This window comes from Poecilia reticulata, linkage group LG12 (assembly GCF_000633615.1).
Source record: "Poecilia reticulata strain Guanapo linkage group LG12, Guppy_female_1.0+MT, whole genome shotgun sequence".
Taxonomy (NCBI): domain Eukaryota; kingdom Metazoa; phylum Chordata; class Actinopteri; order Cyprinodontiformes; family Poeciliidae; genus Poecilia; species Poecilia reticulata.
The window spans coordinates 2,078,242-2,096,258 of NC_024342.1; the positions used below are offsets into that span (position 1 = coordinate 2,078,242).

The window sequence follows — 18,017 nt, forward strand, 5'->3', positions numbered from 1 at the left end:
ATATTGGTGTACAATCCTATTATGACAAAATAGAAAGAATGTTTATTGACTTCAAATTATGTTAAAACAATATATTCAAAGATAAGATAATAGATAAATGATACAGATGCTGAATAGGGAGCCTTGGAATAAATTCAATAAGAGTTGATGAAGATACGTAGAGTCTTCATTAAGATTGAACCTTGTGGGCTCTTTACAGACAGTGATCAATACTGTAACTAATAGACTCTTTCTGCAGGAAACCTCAGAGCGGCTTAGACTTCCATCTTACACTTTTTTTCACATTGCCATTTAAAAAAAAAACACACTGAAGAAACATAGAGTTGTGTGACTTACACAGTTCTTCTTTATAGGAGACCTGGGTAGAGCTGGGGTACAAATTAAAAAATGATACAAAACATCTTCTGGGCTGTTAAACACTTATTTTTAGTTCTTCTAAAACAGTAGAATTTAAGAAGACATCAGAGGTCATCTGTTCATGTTTCTTCAGTGGTATCCTGGTGTCTTAAAAACCTTAATGTTTAATAATCTCACAAACAACTTTTAACATACATAGATCTGATCTGAAACCTGATATTTATAATTATTGACTGAAAAAATAAAAACATTTAATTCTCACTGATACTAAATCCAGCTAAATATTTGTTGTTTGTAGTTCATTAGGATTGCTAGGATTGTGCATATTACTTCTATAAACATAAATGAATATTACATTAGAGCTCCACAAGTTCATTCTCTCCTGGTCAAACAATCATGTTGTCACCTAACTAAAATAATTGCTGAAATCATTTTTTTGAAAATGATAAGATATTTAATAATCTTTTTTTTTTTTTTTAATTACCATCTCTGTATTGCCAAGAGATAACTTGGGTAAAGAAATCCCTTTTGGCAAAAACAAACAAGCAAACAAAAAAAACTTTATTTAATGAAGGTAATTTATATAATAATACAAGAGACTGTCCAGCCATCATGCAGTTCAGGAACGACAAACGTATCTCATACTGGGATGAGCCCTAGATATGAACATCAAACCATGACAGTAACCAGAGTATAAACCTTAGAGTGTGACGGTGTCGTCATTTTGAAGAAACACTTTTCAGTCTATTTTCCTGTTTATCTGAACGGATAACAGCAGAATAATCTGGACCGCTGTCTGGTTCGCCATCTGGGTCACTGCTCACCCACAGAAGTCAGAAATAATGAGTCTATGTAATCTGACAGACACCCATCAACAACAATAAATATCTTGATTTAAAACATGATATACACTGGTTTGGTCTCTAGAAATGGAACTTTAAGTGAAAATGTTTGTGTTACTTTAGTCCATCTCTTACTTTCCTTTTGTCAATCAGAACTGCTGTTTTCCTCACTCAGTTACTGGATTTATGCTACAGCAAAAGAAATATAGCTCACCGACAGCAGGCGTTCACATGACGAGGCGAGGCAGAACGGGTCATCTGAAGAGGCGCGGCGAAGAAACCTTCGGATTGCTAGACGGGGCTGTGCCACCGGGGTTTCGCTTAATAAAAGATCCAGGGTCAGGGATGACACAAGAGAATCCTTCACAAAAAAAAGCTCTTAAAGTTCAACACCGAGGTGAGAAATAGACAAAAGCAGAAAAACAGAATGTCTCAAAGATAGCTCCAGAATAGCAACTTGACCAAGTTGCTATTCTGGACCAAGTTGCTATTCTTGACCAAGTCAAGTTGCTGAATGAAAAAGAAAAAGAAATACAACAGAAGGACAGCAACGGGCCAGCCTGGTTGGCTGGATGATAATCCTTTCCCAGTGGATTAGGAGTAACTAAAAGAGTTTGCTTCAGGGTATGACCAGGGAAAACAGGACAACGGCCTCATCAGGTCACACACAGACATGTCAGGAGCAACAAGTGCAGACAAAGGAAGTTTTTCCCCCTGATACCATCTGATCTTAAAGACCAGACTGACCCACACATGAAATTAGTATCTCAACAATAAGGCAGCAAAGACCATAGACTGACAATAATAACTATTTATTGCTTCTTTTTTAGGTAACTGTTTGGCTGATACAGCAACACACACCAATACCAAATCACACCCTTTTGTAACATGCTACTTCAGGACACCAGTCATATAACAAAGTGTGTTGTGTGTCACTAAAGCAGACTGTTTGTCCAGTGAGAGCATCAATGAGTTTGAGTATTAATAGTCTTCTTGAACAAACAATGTCGTAAAATAGTAAAACTAAAAATACCTACAATACGGACATGTTTGTGGGTTTTTGAGCATCATTAACTGAAATTCATCATGACAAAGATTAATCAAACTTTTATCAAGATAAGAAATGTATTATGATAAATGATAAACGATACGTTAAATGTCCGCCCCTCGTGTCAAGCTATCAGGAAGCCGTTATCTTCCAGTGCTGTCATATTCCATAACTGCAACTGTACCTGGAACTGCAAGACCAAGGCTGAAACCCCACCACCACTGAACAAAACACAAAAACTGAAAAGTCTAGACTGGGCCAAGAAATGTCTAACGACAGATTTTTAATGGTTTTAAAAACTGATGAAAATAGTGACTCTTGATGGACCAAATGGACAGTACCATGACTGGATCAGTCACAGATATACATCTTGTATGAATTCATTTGTCTTCTTTTTGAGACATTGTTGCTGTTAACATCAGTTACATTATCTACAATATTTGGTTTCAGATTTTTGTGGTTCCCAAAGTTTCCAAAGAATAGTAAAGCATATATATGCACACCATGAATGTTAGAAGAGATCAACAAACTGTACTTACAAATAGATAGAAGCAATATGTAGGCTGTTCCTGCTGTTAATGTGAACCTGTTTAACTGACTTAGAACAAAAGTTCATCCAGTGGGTGGGTTCACAAGGGTGTTCCATGCTCATTTTGTGGGTCAGAAGTTTGGGAACTACTGGTTTAGACAAAACAAAAGGACTGAAAAATCTATTGATCTGATATGAATATTGGAAATCAGAGTATCGGATTATATTGGTTTGCAGCTAAAATCTAACAGCAGTGCTGGTATCCCACACACAGACCCACTGGTTAATAAATGGGTCAGTTGTCCTGATGCCCATTGCTGTTGACTGTTGTTTTCTGATGAGTGATTTCATTTTATACATTCTTTTCTGACAATCTACACTACAAAATAAGCAATAAAAGGATACATGATTTCTACTGATAATGTATCGGGTTATTATCAGCATTAGATAATACTCAAATATATCAGTATAACACCCCTAAAAAAGTTATGCTGTTAGGCATGACACTGGAGATATGAGTAAGGCTAAAGCCAAGCTCAATTTTCAACGTTTTCTAAAGAGTTAAACAGGAACAATCAGACAAAGCAGAAGGAGTTAAGCAAAAATGTCCAAGAGCATTCAGAGTTAGAAGGAATAGCTGCTTTAACGATAGCCTGCTGCTGTTATTAAAACTCAAAGAAGCAACAAAAAAAACTACTGACAGATTTCTTTTATGTGCTTCAAAGTGAAGACAAACTTGGAGTCTCTCCAACAGGGTGTCAGTGCCATACGGATCCAGGCTGAGCCGTTCTGACATTCCTCAGGAAATGACACTGTCCAGCTCTGCTGCACGCAAACATCTTACGTCCGTCGCAGCACAGTTACCAAAAATGTATATTTCTCTCCTCACTTCTTTATGCATGTGGTGTTACCATGTAAATGGCAGAGAGGATTCATATTCTGACATAGAAGGTTCAAACGTTTCACAGAACATTACCTGAAAAATGTAAAAGGAGCTTTTCTCTAACATTTGCAGACCTCTGTGTTTGGAAAGTCTGAAATCAAGTTTCACAATCCCACTCTTCCCCACATCTTTAATTTGCCCCAGATGTGAGTCAGACTCCAGTTTACTGCTCAGCTCCACGGAGAGCAACCAGCATTCTTCAAACAGTCGCTTCAGAAAGGCTCCTGAAAGATTTAACTAGAATTTCTACATGTTATCACTGGGCTGCGTCTCAAGTCAGGCTTCCTTCCAAAATTAACTTCCTCCAAACCCTTCATCCCATTCATCCTTTATAGAGACATTATAATTATCTTATATCCCACATGTCCTCTGTTTTTATGATCTGTTTGTATCCCGTTCACTAGTTTTAGGGCTAACAGCACGGTGCAAGATGCTGGCAGGGAAAGCGTACATGGAACAAGATAACCAAGTAGTGGGCATAACATCTGTGCAGAATATGGACTGGAAACCCCGAGATCAAAGTGGGGAACACCCCCAAAGGTGGTGGAGAATGACCGAGCTAAGATCCTGTGGGACTTCCAGATCCAGACAGACAAAATGGTAATGGAGAACCAACCGGACATTGTGGTGGTGGATAAAGAACAGTGGAAAGCCGTTGTAATGGATGTAGCAATACCAAGTGATTACAAAATCAGGAAAAAGGAGCACGAGAAATTGGAGAAATACCAGGGCCTCAGAGGGGAACTGGAAAAGACCTGGAAGGTGAAGACCACAGTGGTGCCTGTGGTCATCGGGGCCCTCGGGGCAGTCACCCCCAAACTGGAGCAGATCCCAGGAACAACATCAGACATCTCAGTCCAGAAGTGTGCAGTTCTAGGCACAGCCAAGATACTGCGCAGAACCCTCAAGCTCCCAGGCCTCTGGTAGAGGACCTGAGCTCAGAGGATGAAACAGACCACCCACAGAGGGTGAGAAGGGAATTTTATATATATAAAAGGGCATACAGTCATTGGAGTAGAGGTCATGGTATGCACAAACACATGAATGCTTGGACACTGCAAGCATAATGCACAGGTTTGTGATAGAGCTCCCACAAAAACGCAAAGCAGAAGATGAGGCATCTCCATACCTGCTTCCAAACCAACTTCCTTCGAAGCCAAAGAGTGGAAAACATGAAAAAGGATGTCTTTCCTTTGGCTTCACCTGCACAATGGTGAGCGCAGTGTGTAGTCTGTCTTAGAAGTGCTCGCCTGTGACAGTTTGAAGCCTTACAAGCCAAGACAAAACAAAGCATCAGTTGACTATTTCAGACAAAAACTTGTAAACTGCTGAGCTCAGCAGTCCTGGCAAATGCTCAACTCAGCTCCTATAAGGTTTGCCTGAAGAGTGGGACAACGTAAAAAGCTGCACACAATTGTGGAGAAATTAATACTTCACTGTGCTATGGATACTGTTTGAACCATGATTGATGACACAGCAGCCAGTATCACTACAGGCTATTCCTCTGTCCAATAATACAATCAACATGTCAACAGACATAGAGGAGCAGTTAGATGATAAGTTGCATGGCAACCGCTGTTCTCTGAACAGATGGACGCAGCCACTGATAGTAACAAAGACTGCTTATTGATAACTTGTCTCAGACTCATAGATAGAGATGAGAGAACTTGGTTTTTTGTAAACAAGTTCTTTTTTTTACTCCAATGAGCTCTGTCAACGCCTGGATTTTTTTGGCCAAACACACAGCGGTTCAGTTTGGAAGGTTCTGTCCAGGGTCTTTAGACTGTCAGATGAGATCCGCATATTTAAACCAAGTTCCTCATGAAGCTGATGCGCCTCGGCGACGTGTTCCTGAAACTCAATGAGCTGAATCTGCAGACGCAGAGCACAAACATACATCTCCCACATCTGGCAGGTACAGTCACAACATTCATCGGAAAACTTAGGAAGTGGCAGCAGCCAGTGAAGGATGGAAATATGAATTTGAGAATCTGAAATTGTTCACTGATGCTGAACACAGCATGAAACATTGGTAATTGTTTAAAAAGAAGAAATGAGCAAAGTTTTCCTTTCATTCTGAAGATTAACACACATCGAGTGGACTGCTGCCATGACTTATTTATTCTGAATAAGAAATGAAATTAGCTTACACATCTCTCTCCAAATCATTTCCTGGGATATTTCCTGGTGCAGGATTCCAAACCACCACCTGCTGACTTCAGCTCCTCAGAGGAGGAACGGCTTATTGATCTCATCTCTCATTCAACAAAGAGGCAGCAGTTTAAGTCAAAGACTCTGGCTGCATTTTGGATTGAAATAGAGAAATATTACCCTCTGCTTGGTGAGAGTATCCTGGCCATATTTCTTCCTTTTTCTGCATCCTACCAATGTGAAATATATTTACTGTCAACCCAAACTACATATCAAAGTTATACAGTGCAAAAAAAGCTCAGAGTTACAGTCTCACAACTGCAACCCAGGTTTTTGAGAAGATTCTGCAGCAACAGGCAGGTGTGAGGATTAAAGATGGTATTTCTGCACAACAAACTTTTTTTTTTTTGCTCTCAGGAGTTGTTCATATTGATGGAGTTGTGCTAATTTTTGGAAAAATGTGTTTATAGAAATGTCGAATGGCTGCACAGTGGTGCAGTTGGTAGAGCTGTTGCCTTGCAGCAAGAAGGTTCTGGGTTCAATTCCCAGCCTGGGGTCTTTCTGCATGGAGTTTGCATGTTCTCCCTGTGCATGCGTGGATTTTCTCCGGGTACTCCGGTTTCCTCCCACAGTCCAAAATCATGACTGTCAGGTTAATTGGCCTCTCCAAATTGCCCCTAGGTGTGAGTGTGTGTGTGCATGGTTGTGTGTCCTGTATGTCTCTGTGTTGCCCTGCGACAGACTGGCGACCTGTCCAGGGTGACCCTCGCCTCTCGCCTGGAACGTTAACTGGAGATGGGCACCAGCAACCTTCCCAACCCCATTAGGGACAAGGGTATATAGAAAATGGCTGGATGAATGGATGGGCAATGTCGAATGTAAAAAAAATATATAAAAATGTAGGCTTGTGAGAAATATCAGCACCACCATCAGTATCGGCTGAGTCAGCTGATACTGGGGGCTGACTAACTGTTCCTGGGGGGATGTGGAGGAAGTTGGTCATGTGATATTTGTTTTGGTCATGTGACCAAACAGTGATGCAGTGCAGGATTGTGAAGAGATTAGCTGAAACAGTGGGGGAGTCAGCAGTGTGTTCAGTTTTTTAAGGTGTAAAAAGAGTAGTGAAATACATATAATATGAATAATAGCAGTATTAATATCAGATATCAAATTTTGATATGAAAGCTTGTTCTGTTATTTAAACGTGGTTATATCTTATTTTATAGCATGTGTTTTATTGCAGTTGACCTTTTTCTCAGAGCAAAGATTGAGGTGGGAAATAAACTGCAATGGAGTTTGAAAACAAAATATGTCTGAGTGTGTCAGGTTGGAGGTTGCATGTGAACCAGGGGGCGCGCAAAGATTTCCTTGTAAAACAGAAAAAATTTGGGAACCAGTGACCTGCCGCTTCAGAAAACTGAACCATATTCCAGCATCCTCAGAGGAAGGAGAGACTCCTGACTATCAACCTTCTGAGCTGCTGCCATCAGAGAATCTGTACAACACTGAGAGCAAAACCAACCACATGGCTACCCAGCATCCTGTAAACATGCTGGGCTGCTGCTGAATTATGCATTTATTACTGCTATCATAATCCATCTGTCGGGAGCCTTATTGCTTTGTTTTTGTTTCTCTACATTTAATGGTTTTTAAAGCTGTTACACATCCCAGAGAAATACTGTCCATTTTGTTACAACAACAAAAAAACTTGGTAACTGATTTGAGCTGAACACATTTAAGATCTTTGGAGATGAACTGACTGATTCTTATCGGATCTATTTACTGTTCTGCTTTATTGTTCAGACAGATGAATGAATCAATCAGGAAAGTGAGTTTTTCATCAGTCTGAACACAGAATGCATCAAGAAACAACTAAATAAAGTTATCAGCTGCAACCTCCTACTTGGAAACAACATGACTTTTACTTTTGTGTTCTATTATTTTCATTAGTCCACTCTAGTTGAGTTATACAAGTTTAGTTGTAGTTTGTTTTCTACTTCCGGGAAACATGCTGGCAGCCAGCCATTCACACTAAACGTCATTCAGTAAAACTTCGAGTGAAATCAGGTAAATGATCCTCACTGGTCCCCCTCCGGACTCACCGCCTGCTCATGCTTCCTTTCCGGATGGCTTTCCACCGCCGCCGCCTGCGCTGTGGCCGCGTCGCCCCCGCGGCTGCCGCCCGGAGGCTCCGTCAGCCTCTCCAGGCACGCAGACCCCAACGAGGAGCTCTTGTGGTGGGACTGGACCAGCTGAGCCACCGTGGATTTGCTCGCGCCGGCGGACTTGCGCTTGATGGACGAGTGGAGCTTCTCCCGGCCGAGCAGGGAGCTGCTCCCGGGAGGTTTGCCGCAGAGCGGAGCCTCCTGCGGTTTCACGTCCGTCACCTCGGCGGAGAAGACCAGGTCGGGCTGCGAGGAAGAGATAACCCGGTCCAGAGCGACGTTCTTCTTCCGCTTAGTCTTCTTGAACATCCACATGCTCCTCTTGCTCTGCTCGTCCGGCTCTCGGCCGCCCAGCTTGGGACTGAGAAGCGGCTTAGCCTTGGCTTGAAACTGTTTCCATACCGAGCCGCCCTCATTCTCGTCCCCTTCGCTCCCCTCCATCCTCCTGAACAGAGCTCCGACGGACGCTGCTGCTCCGCCGACTTACGCAACCAGTAATATAAAAAGAAAAAAAAAAAAAAAAAAAGCCCGCACCACACCGAGAGCAACCCGCTGAAACACGGATGTGCAGGCTGGGCACTCTGAGCTGCACAGCTGGCTGCCGCTACCTGACTTACCGTTTCACCGCGAAGCTTCTCACACTCTGTTCACAGTTACAACACAGAAACGCTTTGAACTGATCTGAAGTCAGGTCTGGTTAATCTGCAACAAGGCACTTCAAACTGCTTGACTCCATTAAAACATAATACACTATGAAACCAGCGATTTAAAAAAAATTACATTTTGTCAAATGCCATCATCAAAATCATCAAGCAGGTCAGTCAGTGTTCCAGTTATTGATCAAAGGCAGCTCTAAACAAGTGGTCTTGATTTAAAGCAGCTCAGTGTTTCAGCATCTTTGCAGTTTTCTGGATGTTTGTTGCAGATTTGTTGTGCAACAACAGAAGCTTGTTCCAGATCCAGTTCGGTCTGGGACCATTATTACAGTGAAAGGGGCGGTGTTATGTAAAAATCGACGTGATGTTTTGGAGATTTACAGAATGTTTTGATGTTATTCCCTCATCAAAAACATACCTGTACTGTTGCCTTGATTATTTCATGCATGTTTGAGAAATACTTTAATCTCCCGTGGCAAACATTCAGCTGTCAAATCGCCTGCTTGCACCGAGCTCCGCCTCCAAGGCACATGTACAAACATCTTCAAAGTTTATAGATCATTTTTGGAATTCTTTTTCACCCTCCACATCAGGGAGGGCGGCGCGCCAGCGCCCCCTATGGGCCAGCCGCTCAGTTAACGGTAATAATTAAGCAAGTAATGCTGAAAACATCATGAAAGTTATAGACAGTCCTACAACATCTCTCAAGTGAAAACAAAAAATGCAAACGGCTGAGACAATTCTCACATTATTTTTATTATCATCACAAAATTTAAAAACACAGTCTGATCAGCCACTGAAAGAAAAGAAAGCCTTTACAAAAAAACTTTCTTGCAGTCCTGAGTGCTGGAAAACTCCTGTTGTCAGGGAGTTCAGTAAACATTTGTTTTCTGATTGGATTCCTCTGGCTATATTTCATTTCACAAGTTTTACCTTCATATTTATAAATCATTACAATTCCCCAGAAGAGTACGACGCTGAAGTGTAGAAAAGCAGTGAGATTAAATATCATCTAAACTTTCAGGAACGGAAAAGAGAAAGGTTTGTGGAAACATTAGCTTTATGTTGATGTCAGTTATTACTTGTAAGAAACATAAAAGGAGATTATAGTCACACTAGCCTTTCTTCCAATGACCGTAATATCGCCAAAATTGGAATAACAAAAATTTATTTGTTTAATGGAAACAAAGCAATTTCAAAATCAAAATGCTAAGTAGTCTTTGAGTGAGGATGGTTAAGTTTTTCAGCTATTAGTTTATTTTGCATCACAGAAGTCATGAGAACAACAACAGGAAGTTACTGCTGGTTGGAAAGACTATAAAGACAGCAGGAAGTAGCTGGACACCATGTGTCAAAGATTTGATTACTGAATAAAGTTTGCCAGCATAGAAACATTTAACAATCTTCATCAAATGTAATTAATTCTGATGTTAAAAGACGGTACCAGGATGTTTGTCAGAACCGTCTGTGTGTCACTGGGTTTGGTCAGAACCAGGATTTATACTTGTTCTGTTTTAATACCAGACATGTTAGAACCAACTGCTGCACAAGCCTTTAAGACTTTACCTTCAATATGTTCACATATTTAAAAAAGATTCATTTGCACTTCATATCAGAATAAAAGAACCATATCAGACAGCAAACAAAACAATGGGTCATAGTTAATTAGAAAAACAGGACTGTTTACAACAATTTGTTTGTTTTTATTTGATCAGAATTTCTCTGTAGAGATGTTCAACAGCTGGTCAGGTTTATTTTATATATTCTTCAATACAAACAGGATCTATATAACATGTATATTTCACGAGACACACATGTAAGAGAAAATCATTGTAAAATCAGTATTACATGTTGCGCCTGCAACTATAAACTGAACACATTGAAAGTGGTGTTTGATTATGGGAAGTGAAGCTTAAAACAATGTTTGGAAGAGGTCCTGATAACAAAGTTTGTGGGCGTCGCCATGTTGAAATTCCGACGTCTTGACTAGAATGCTGTTACCTGGGTCTGTCATCAAACCCAGCTCAGAGTTCCCACTTCCCAGGTACCTGGAACGCATCATGAGTTTGATGTTCCAGAGAAATTAACATGTGGTTAGAGGAGAAAACAGTAAATTTAAGGAAGTATGAGACAGCTTCATGCAATTTTTGTAATCAAGCTGAAATGAATGAATGTAATTGAACTAAATAAAAGAACAACACATAAGATTAATATAAATTAATATAACTAAAATTTTTTAACAAGAGAGCGATACCTTATCAAGGTTTTAGTGTTGAAAAACTGTAACTTTTTGTGCATGTACCTTTATACATTTTTACTTTGTTGCCGGTTTTCATTTAATTCAATTTTTTATTTTTATTTTATTTTTTATTTCATTTTGTTTAGTTGAATTTTATTGTATTTTATATTCTGAGTGTTTACTGTGGGGGTTGGTGGTGTTCAATGTTTGCTTGAATGTATTTGTTTCATATACACAAAAACTTAATAAATATATTGTAAAAAAAAAAAAAGTTTGCTGTTCAGTGATCCTGAATCAAGACTGGGTTAGGAAAATAAATAAATATTTCTAGAATTTCCTGACATCAAGTCAATTAAAAAAATTAGAATCATACCAAAAAGCCTTTTCTGTTTTCAGAAACCAGCTTTTTAAAATGAACTCCTCCCGTTCTGATAAGAAGCTCTAATATCCAGCCACAAGCTGCAAAGCCTGGTTTGACAGTGACGTTTATCTGTTATTAACTGTATGCACTGGGTAAGTATACATCTGAGCTTATGTGGATTTTAGAAAGTCCAACAAATTCACGCATGTGCACCGTTTCTTGTTTTTAGGATTCATTAAAGTTGCGTCTTGCGTGAGCAGTCCACTCTGAAACAACAGCTTAATGCCTCATTCAGAGTTCAGGATGAACATGATAATAAAGATCATGATGAGGAACCCAAACCTCTGATGTTATGTGGACAAAGATTCCTCTTAGAAAACTACCAGGAGTCTCTTTACAGTTTGGTGAGAATCATTTATCCAAACACCATCAGTAACTCAAGACTTCTACATCTAATATTGTGCTTGTTTTTTTCTGTCACAACAGGAAGTCATTATTTCTTATATTTAATGGTTTTAAATAACTATGAAAACTCTCATATTTTCAGTTTACAAACCCACTTCCTGTTTCCAAAAATATTCAAATTTTTTATCTTAATATTCAAAAGCATCATAACGTTTGACCACTGTTGGAATACTTATTCAGTATTTCAGCAAAGCGTTGCATCTTCTATGTTAATCTACTTTGGTCTACCTGATAAATTCAATCTACTGGCTAAAAATCTATAGATCACTTGGCTAAGGACTGCACTGAAGAGAAAGCATGCCGTCTTAAAAACACTTCATCTGTTAATTAGTGTTTGCGTGCGTGCGTGCGTGCGTGCGTGCGTGCGTGTGTGTGAGAGATTATCGCTTCAGTAAAAGGGCCGATCGGAGGTCACAGGTCCTGCCCGTGCATCTGCTGCTGCATCTTCTGCAGCATCTGTTGCATCCTCCTCAGCTGCAGAGGACCAGCCAAATGGAGACAGAAAGATGGAGAGGAGAGCAGCGTGAGGAGCAGACAGCCTTTCAGACAGCCTTTCAGAACTCTTCAACCTTTTTCACAGTTTATCACACCATGAACGTAAACTTCAGGGAACTTTTTAACATCGATTTATGTAACAAACCAACACAAAGTAGTGCATAACTGTCAAAGGAATGGAAATGATGCATTATATTAGTTACCAAAATGTAAAAACTGTTGACACTGTTTTTGGCCCCAAATAAAATCAATTGCAATTAATTTCCTTCAGAAATAAGTAAAGAATAAGTAAAGAATCCAGCTGTGAAACTGAATCTCAGTAGAAATGCGTTTGTTGTGGTCTGGTAGAGAACATTAGTGACATTAGTGATTTTATTTTAGATAAAGATCTAAATAATGTTTTGAAACATGGATATAACAGCAAATGGAGGTTGTTTTTTTGTTTTTTTTTGCTATTTTTTTCTTATCATTCGAGCTGTAGTCTGTAACTTTCATAAAAAACTTTTTTTTACATATTTATTAAAACTATCACTACGCTGTGACAATTTGGTGTGAGACAGATAACCTGTAAAAAATGGAGTTCCTCTGCTTTCTCCCAGAGTTAATTAGAAACAACCAATCAGAGCCAGGAGGAGGGTCTTAATGCTGTTAATCACTCTCCATGTGGTGCTGCTCATTCCCTTTACCCTCTACTAGCAGAGTCTGTTGTGAATGCTAGGCTACTTAGCATGGCCACCAACGATGGTGGATTAACTGTTTTCATGTAACAGTAAGTTATTCCTCCACTATTAGAACATTGAGCAGTGGGTACATGAGGGTGATTGACAGCACTAAGACCTTTCTCCTGGTTCTGATTGGTTGTCTCATATTACACTTTCACAACATGGGGATAGTTTTAACAAATATGTGAAAAACATAATGTCACCTTCCTTAAATAACAGGAAAAAAACACTTTTGGCAAAAAATGACTTACGCCATTTTCTTAGGAAGGTAACCATACATATTTTTTAATCTAAAAGTTACATATTGTGGCTTTAAGTTGGAAACTTTATACTTTTATTTTTTTACCTCTTCTACAAATATCAACATCCCATAGAAGAAAATGTATCCATCCTCTTTTCTTCAATATGAATACAAGTAAAATGGCAGTCCTTAAAAAATGACAGTTTATTTACCATAGGAGATTTTTATAAAAAAATATATTTTGTTTTTGTTTTATTTATGTTTTTTGTTGGGTTTTTTTCCAAATGTTCATTAATGAATGAGATTATTCAAATACCAACACAAGAACTAGTTTTGAGATTTATTTGTGTAAATACAAAATGTGTCATTTTTCTCCACTTCACATTTACACACAACCTGTTTCAGTCTATTAGGAAAACATATTGGAAAATACATTATTTAGTTGATGCATTGAGGAAAAATGAGACAAAATTCAAAAAATACTTGAATTATTTTTGCAAGATGTGGCATAGGACTGTAGTGTGTGTCTCCTGCCACTCACTTCTTCATCTTTCCTCTTGATAAGCTTCTCTGTCTCCACGGCGGGCGTGGACAGCGGCAGGATCGGGATGGGACTCTCCACACGCTTATCCGCATTCATCTTACTGGAACAGGAAAAACTAATGTGACCAATAAGAAGAGGCAGCACTGGATCTGGCTGCTGTATGACAAACTGTTTCTGCTCAGACATGAGAGAAAAAATGACTTTACCTGCTGAGTTTGTTCATTTCTTCATTTACAACAACAACAACAAAAAAAATTGCATCTTTACTGCAGTTCTATATTACTGGACAGAGGCTCTATCTTTTAAATTTCTGCTGAAATGCTGTAACAGTGAAACTGAGCGTGGTGTTGTTAGAACTCCAGAGTGCTGAAGGTATTTTTATGGCCCAGCTCTCTGATCTCCAACAGCATCCTGCTCCAAAGCTGCTTTCACCCACACTCATCTGCAGACACTTTCCACAGAGGGGCATCCATCCCACAGTAGGGACGCTTTGTGTGGAGTCTCTTCCACAGCTTTTTTTTTTTTTTAGATTGCTTCTTGCACCCAGTTGCTCTAAAAGTATTTCTCTTTTACTTTTCAGTTCTGGTTTTACTTTTCAGTTCTGGTTTGGTCAGTTTAACATAAAAAAAATCATGTCACCAAGGTTAGCATTGGCATTATCTTGAACACCTCTAAGGTTTTCATAACATCACATAAGAATAACATTAAAAAGGGCTCAAACACACACTGACTCTCTAACACACTACTGTTAAAATGGCAGGTTAGTTTCTGCTTCAAAAGACAATGGACGCTGGAAAAGACTAGTGTTTGTAATTCAGTACATTTATGTCTGTTTAAAGAAAAAGAAACATTTAAAGTCCATTCAGCTGTTTCACTGCATCAGATCGTTATCGGCCGATACTAAACCAGTCCACATTTCTAAAGAAGCTCCATGATTGATCAGAACGTCCTGAAACTCTGGAAAGACGAATGTCTAATAACACTTTGCAGCAATCTGATGGTTGAATAACAAACCACAGATTAAAAACAATGAATATTTTTGTTAAAAATATGTCTATTTATTCAATAATTTCACAGAAAAAAGAGTTTTTGAACTGAAAATGTTGCTTATGTAGTTTTTGATTAAAAAGCAGTAAACTAATTACAGACCCTGCAATTAACTCGATTAAAAATTTGAATCAACTTGCTGTCCTGTGGTTCCTGCTCACCTGGTCATGTTCTGGATGCACTGGGCCCGGTAGTTTTCATAGTGACAGTCGTTGGTGGTGTCCTTCAGGTCGTGCATGTGGGTCCTAATCAGCATGTTCCTGAGCTTCCCGAAGTCACAGTGGGACGGGTTCTCCACTGCGGGAAGAGACCAACATGAGAGGCTGCCACGCACCGGGAGCGGCGGCTGCAGACTGCAGCTCAGGGTCTTACCCTCCACGATCCCCCACGGGTAGAGGCGGCCCCTCACCCTCTGACCTTTGACCTCCAGAACAGCGTTCCCGCCGATCACTGCAAACGGAAGGCTCTCCTGCAGCGCCGACACAGACGTTTGAACATCCTACAGTTTTATGATCACGCTTACAAATAACTGCCAACGTTAATGAGTGGGTTTAGGGGGAATATTTTAATATTACATAACACAGATTAATCAAACAACTTATGTTGATATTATATATGAGTAAATAAAACATTTTCTTAAAAATATTTGAAAACGTGCATAGGTGAGAGTGGCAGTTTTTAATAATATGGGCTACATGGGCAGTTGCCCAGGGCAGCATCGGAAAGGGGTTGAACACCCAAGAACTGGAAAATAAAATGTCATTTGTTCCCTAAACAAGTTTGTTACTACATGAATGGTCATAAGTACTGGGAGACTACATGACCTGCTTTCTGCTACAAAAAAATAATAATCAGATTATCTTGCATTTTAATTGGTTGGAGCGTGACAGGAGGAGGGGCTTGGCTGTTCCCGAGAGAACCACAACTGCGTGCGTATTTAGATTTCAAGCTTACAAAGTTAGGCGTAGTGGTTAATCACAGCGCTACAGTGTGATTAATTTGATTCCATTTTTGAACTGATTGACAGCATTAGAAATAACTCACTGCTTTAATCTGTAACCAAAAAATAACAAGTAAACCGAAAAATACAATATCTGAGGTGGAAATTTTAAAAAAACAGCAAACATTTTATTCCTGTGCTGTAATTAAATTTACTGCTCAAAACTTCAGCGTACATGTTTTAGGCCCTTTCATTTGAGACCAGGCCTACCTTCAGCCCTTTATCCTGCTGTTTGATCTCCTCATCTTCATCAGAGTCGCAGTCGGGGAACTGGTAGATTTTTATCCCAAACTTATCGATCTCTTCCCTCACCTGGAAGGACCAAACACAACAGGGATGTGACGGGTCACAGCAGGAACACATACGCCTCAGCATGCAGAGCTGGAACATTTAAGGAGAAGCGTGGGAGCTGTGTGTGAACGCTCAAAATTCACTTCACATAAAATCTCCTTCTGGAGAAGTCTGAGTCAATCTGAAACTGCTCCAGAGTCTAAATCTGGGCTCTTTCTTTTGGCTGTTTGTTTAATTTATTTCAGACTAGAGAGTTCAAAAATAACTCATGGTTGTTATAACAACCATCACCTGACATGGGTTGTTTTCACACCTCAAGCATATAATCGCTGCACAGATTCAAAACATAGGTTCAAATTTCAAGATCTAAAAGTCTAAAAATTAAGTAAGGGTAATTATAAGGGAACTGGGGAATAAAGTTTGTGAAGCTGAATGGCCAAATTGGGTTTTGTGTTCTATAGGGAACAAAAGAAAGATTCTGTTGAATTTATTTCTAAAAATTAGATGAAACACTTTTAATGTTCATCACAAATGGTGCAAACTGTATATTCACCATTATAATTAATCACAACTGTCAGATTTGAAGTGATTTGGAGTTTTTTATGTGGACATTTAATATGAATTCCAGTGATGGAGGTGAACAAATTAAACAAGTTAATGTTTATTCTGCTACTTTCAGCACAAGAAGAAATAAGAAGGCGCATTAGGGGCATAGAACAAAAAAAAGGTAGATTTCTGCCAAAAACACTCAGAAATTTTGAGATGAATCTCATAACTTTCTACAAAAAAAAGAAGAAATATTCTGAATGCATAAAGTTGAAAATTTGGATGAAAAAAATGTAAAATTTTTTGATAAATGTCATAAATTTTCTTTTAAAAAAACATGGAAATTTCAGATTTTGAAAAGTTGATAATTTTCTAGAAAAAACGTAAAAGTTTTGAGGCTAATCTCAGAGATTTTCTAGAAAAATACAACGGCCCTAATACAGCGTCATAAACAAGTGGCTAAAGCTACGCTTCTTCAGAGTGTTCCAGGTTACAGCTCGCTGTCTGAACGTGGTTCTGCTGTTCATCAGCTTTATAAACTCTTATCGTTCCTCAGCAAACCCAGTTCCTGAAGTAAACAGATACCTGTTCTTTGAGCCTCTTTATCTCAGAAGGCGTGAGGCAGTCGGCCTTAGCGATGAGCGGAACCACGTTGACTTTATCCTGCAGGGCCTTCATGAACTCCACATCGATGGGACGGAGCCTGGCAGGATGTTAACACATTCAATACAATAAAACTAATATTTCTTTTCACATTTATTCAGTTTTTGCGTTTGTGTTGCACTTAAACATTTCACATCATTAATGAGATTTTATTATCGCACAAATATAACCGGAGTAAATATAAAAAAAAAATACTTTTTACATGATGATTTCATTTAGTAAGGGAAAATGAGATTAGGTGGAATAGATAACCAACTCTTGTGGGAAAGTTCAATCGCTCTCATAAAATCATGAAATAACTATCAATAATCATACTTTTTGGTTCTGTTAACCTTGCTGTTACATAGACCCACACAAATTCCTAAACTGATGAAACAACAGCCACTGGTTTGTAGCATTTCTAACACTGCTGACCAAAAAACGCAAAGGGTCATCTCACATTTTACAAAAATAACAAACAAACAAATAAACAAACAAAAAACATTCAGATGAAGATTTCTGGGAAAATATTGTGTGGACTGATAAGACCAAATTGAAGTTTTTGGAGGGCGTGTTTCCTGGTTCTCTGCTGCAGAACTGCTGAAACATGCAAATGTGACAGAAACTGAAGAAATGTGCTCAAGTTCTAGACACGTATGCCTCAGTGTATTTATGTGTGTGTGTGTGTGTGTGCGCGTGTGTGCGTGTGTGTGTGTGTGTGTGTGTGTGCGTG

At 39.1% G+C, this 18,017-nt stretch overlaps 2 protein-coding genes across 7 annotated transcripts in view; both read right to left on the reverse strand.

The window, feature by feature from the left end:
* The window catches only part of mctp1b (multiple C2 domains, transmembrane 1b), a 34,395-nt gene extending 25,458 nt beyond the window's left edge, over positions 1-8,937 (reverse strand). For 3 of the 6 annotated variants that reach the window (XM_008423186.2, XM_008423185.2, XM_008423184.2), the window contains exon 1: positions 7,973-8,935. In XM_008423186.2, coding sequence (XP_008421408.1) covers positions 7,973-8,476 — 504 coding nt within the window. In that variant the 5' untranslated portion in view covers positions 8,477-8,935. Of the gene's footprint in view, positions 1-7,972 lie in introns of all 6 variants that reach the window. The other 3 variants (XM_008423183.2, XM_008423182.2, XM_008423187.2) reach the window with 2 other exon arrangements.
* A 988-nt stretch (positions 8,938-9,925) lies between these two features.
* Positions 9,926-18,017, reverse strand: part of septin5b (septin 5b) — an 11,000-nt gene continuing 2,908 nt past the window's right edge. The window contains exons 5-10 of the mRNA XM_017307842.1: positions 17,228-17,345; positions 16,016-16,117; positions 15,178-15,274; positions 14,967-15,102; positions 13,756-13,858; positions 9,926-12,230 (exon numbers count right to left, since the gene is read on the reverse strand). Of these exons, the coding sequence (XP_017163331.1) occupies positions 12,168-12,230; positions 13,756-13,858; positions 14,967-15,102; positions 15,178-15,274; positions 16,016-16,117; positions 17,228-17,345 (619 nt within the window). The 3' untranslated portion in view covers positions 9,926-12,167. The remainder of the gene's footprint in view (positions 12,231-13,755; positions 13,859-14,966; positions 15,103-15,177; positions 15,275-16,015; positions 16,118-17,227; positions 17,346-18,017) is intronic.